Source organism: Austrofundulus limnaeus, unplaced genomic scaffold (genome assembly GCF_001266775.1).
Source record: "Austrofundulus limnaeus strain Quisiro unplaced genomic scaffold, Austrofundulus_limnaeus-1.0 Scaffold2, whole genome shotgun sequence".
Classification (NCBI taxonomy): domain Eukaryota; kingdom Metazoa; phylum Chordata; class Actinopteri; order Cyprinodontiformes; family Rivulidae; genus Austrofundulus; species Austrofundulus limnaeus.
The window spans coordinates 3395637-3399147 of NW_013952404.1; the positions used below are offsets into that span (position 1 = coordinate 3395637).

The 3511-nt window shown below is 45.2% G+C and overlaps 1 protein-coding gene across 2 annotated transcripts in view; it reads right to left on the reverse strand.

The window, feature by feature from the left end:
• Positions 1 to 1232, reverse strand: part of runx3 (RUNX family transcription factor 3) — a 47936-nt gene extending 46704 nt beyond the window's left edge. For both annotated transcript variants that reach the window (XM_014011068.1, XM_014011063.1), the window contains exon 1: positions 1135 to 1232. In XM_014011068.1, the coding sequence (XP_013866522.1) occupies positions 1135 to 1189 (55 nt within the window). In that variant the 5' untranslated portion in view covers positions 1190 to 1232. The remainder of the gene's footprint in view (positions 1 to 1134) is intronic.
• Positions 1233 to 3511: the final 2279 nt, after the last annotated feature.

Consider the following 3511-nt stretch of genomic DNA (forward strand, 5'->3'; position numbering starts at 1 on the left):
ATATATATATATGCAGGGAACTGATGGTGAATAGCTTCAGTGTCTTTGGTTTTGGTTGTGTTGAATGTCTCTCATCCACCATCAGTTCCCTGCAACTTTAGCGTGTGCATAAAACCTGACATTATCAAGTCTGCGATCTGCACACCCCGAGGTAAAAGGACCCAGATCTAGCAGTTTTATATCTTAAAAAGTGTGAGTCTGAGAGCTCTTGTCACGAGGAAATAAAAAAAAAAGACAAAGTGTCTGTCGAGGCTGTGAGAACACTTAAACATCCTCTCCTGTCGCTGCGGTTCCAGTGAGCATATCAGAGGATTGTTTTCATGTGAGGCGCAGATGTAGCGTCTGTACGCGAGGCTCCGGAGATTTTAAGATAAACTCTGCAAACAATTATGAAGTGGTAGGACTTCTCCTGTGGCTGCCTCTAATTAACACTGCTACAAGGCCTTAATTGGGGAAGGGAATTTTATTTTTTCTTTCCTGCTGCCTTTCAGCCGCTTCTGAGCTGCACGGCGTAGATTAACAACTCTGGTGTCAGCTGCCTCGCATCCATTTGGACGTTTATACTAAATAAAATCAAGCGAAATGGCTGTTTTTCTCCTTCTCGTACGCGGGAGAGTCGAGTAGAAAGCCGTCCGATTCAAATCGCCTTGGCAACAAATGGTTTCTTCATTAAGGACAGCCAAGTGCACTCACCTCACCACAAAGACCAAAAGTACCTCCTGGCAGTAAAGCACTAATATGTTTGCTTTCTTATTGTATTGCCATGTTCCAGTAAAGCCGTCAGTCACATGGAGCCTCTGAGCTCGTTTTCTCACAAAGACGGCGAAGAGTTTCACTTGATAATGAATGTCTGTGGTGAGAATCCCATTATGGCGCTGCTCTATCAAGCCTACAGAAAACACTGAGGCGGGAGAGGCAGAGGCCTTTATGGGCCATATCAGTCAGCTAGACGAGGGCTACTGTGCAAAACCAGATCCTCTTTTCTTATTGTTGAGCAGATGCATGAGTGTGTGTGAACAGATGAATGAACGTATTCTCACACTACACCGAGGTTGAAAATGTGGTACTTTTTTTTTGGTCAACTTGTTTCGCAAAGTTGCAAAATGCTGAACAGAAGATGTGATTGGTGCTCACCTCTTAGTAGACTGCTGCTGTAGTTGAAGGAGTCAAAGATGCTGTTGGATGCCATGACAGGGAATACAGGATGGCGTGGAGCCCTCGCTGCAGTCAGTCTACAGGAGGAGGAGGAGGAGGAGGGGTACATTTATATATATATAAATAAAAAAACAAGATTCAAACACAATCAATGAAAGAGGCAAGAAGAGAAAGAAGGCGAGCCTGAGAGGGTAAAAACTCCTGGAGCTCTGAGACTGTTTGCAACCAAGAATCTTGGGTTTGAGACTACCACAGGAATCCCAAGCCACAGGCTTGCAGAGAGAGCAGCTGCATGTGTGAGCAGCAACACCAGAAGACGTGGAGAGGAGAGGAGAGAAGAAGCAGCTTGATCGGATGCAACAGCAAGGACCCGTGTCTCCAGGTGCGGAGGTGGACTCACCAGGGCCGGAGATGAAGGTGGGGTGGGGCGGGGGGGKGGGGAGGGCCCACCTAATGGAGCCCGGGGTGATGGAAGCTGGCTGACTTGGAGGTTTGTGGTGGTCTCGTCCACGCGGCAGGTTGACAGTCCGAGGTTAACCCGCCGGCCTGACGGCGTGGTCTGACACTTTTCTCTCTCTTCCTCGGTGGCCCGACTTCAGCTTCAGTGCTAGGAAAGAGGCTAAAAGCCACAGTCTCTCTGCATCCTCCTCGCCATCCTCCACACAGAGAGGCAGACACACTCCCCTCCGTGAGTGGTGGAGCCCACGTCACATGTCACATGAGGTCACCGGGCCTCTCCCTCCCACCCTCCCTCCCTTCTTCTCCTACCGTCTTTGCCTTTTCTTTTTTTGTTTGGCTTCTCTGTTTCGGGGTTGTACTTTCCACACTTCTTCTCTGACTTTCAGTCCTCGCTCCTCATTGGTCGTCCAAGWTTTGGGAACATTTGAGTTTCCTTTGAGTTCAAACCAGGCGGYGGCGGCCCACGCTGCTGGGACTCGCTGAGGTTTACCGAAAGCTTTTGAAACCACTGGAGAAGCATTGAAATGCATTAAACCCAACACAAACACGGGGCAGAGAAGACAACAGGATCAAATCAGTCGAAGAGAAAGAAAAAACATATGAGAAACGGTTCTGAAAGCCGAACGGCTCTGAGCCCGCTGCCGTTGACTGTGTCTGCATGTCCTGTGCTAGTTTTCTGTTTGTCTGACTCACTGCACATCTGTGTTTGTAAGAACCAGTGGTTTTGGGCCCGCAAAACCTCCACCCTCACTTACCACTTGATAGTATCACAATCTTAGTCTCATAAGAAGCTGCACAGCCCGTTACTCGTCCTCTCCTCCCCTTTTTCTCTAAATAGTCACCTCGTAACCCCCCCTTTTTTACAAAATTTTTCAACTCTTTCCCACTCACCCACAAAACTGATTTTCTAACATTTTCAGCTGAGCTTCCACGATGCAAGCGCTGTATTCTGAGATGACTTGGATGGGCTTTACAGTGCTCAAACTTCCTTATGTGCATGTTAAAGTATCTGTGGCCTGCTGCAGTCTGTCACCCCAAATGAAAGTACAAAGCGATTTAACCTGATTGTGGCTTTCACACTTTTTTTTTTCATTTTCAAGGTAGAATTTAAGAATGGAAAAAGGTCTCACTGATGTGGCAACTTGCAGAACTTGTGCAAAGACACCTTGAAAAGAGACACCAGTGCCTTTTTTTTCTTTTTCAGAGTAAAAAAACAAACTTATCYGACTAATTTGTTTATTTGGCAACTGTTGCTTAAGTGAATTGAGTAAATTCCTTTTGCATAAGAAGCACCTAAAGCTACCAGCTGCCAGGCACTGAAGGGAGCTTAACCCCGCAAAATATTATTGTGTTACTCAAGTGAGTTCTAAAAGTGAGCAACAGTTAATTTCTGATTGCAAGAGAGTTTAATTTARTGATGGTTGGGAGGCGACGACTTGCAGCGTCTCTGGTAATAATTTGAACRGTGCAATTAAAATATTGTGGTGAGCAGGGGCTCACCCCTGATACAGATCAGGGAAGTTCCACCGTGCAGAACATCTCACTGAGCTTACATGAGGAGCGCTGTCTGCTCCACTCAGGGCAACCTTAGAGTCAACATTTTGCAAAWGTAACATGAAGGAAAACACAGCACAAGCAAATACTCTATAATAGAAAATATAATCAGGCAAACATCCCCGAAAATGTTAACAATACTTAAAAAATGTATTTTATGAGCACAGAACAGAAGAGTCAACATACGCCATTAAATAAAATGAAACAAAAGTAAATTTAATGGTTTCTAATTTCTCCAAAGGTCTTTTACCAGAATTTWAGGAATTTTAAAGGGGCAATATCATGTAAAATCAACTTTTTTTGAGTTTTATATCATGTTATAATGTTACACTCTCATAAAAAA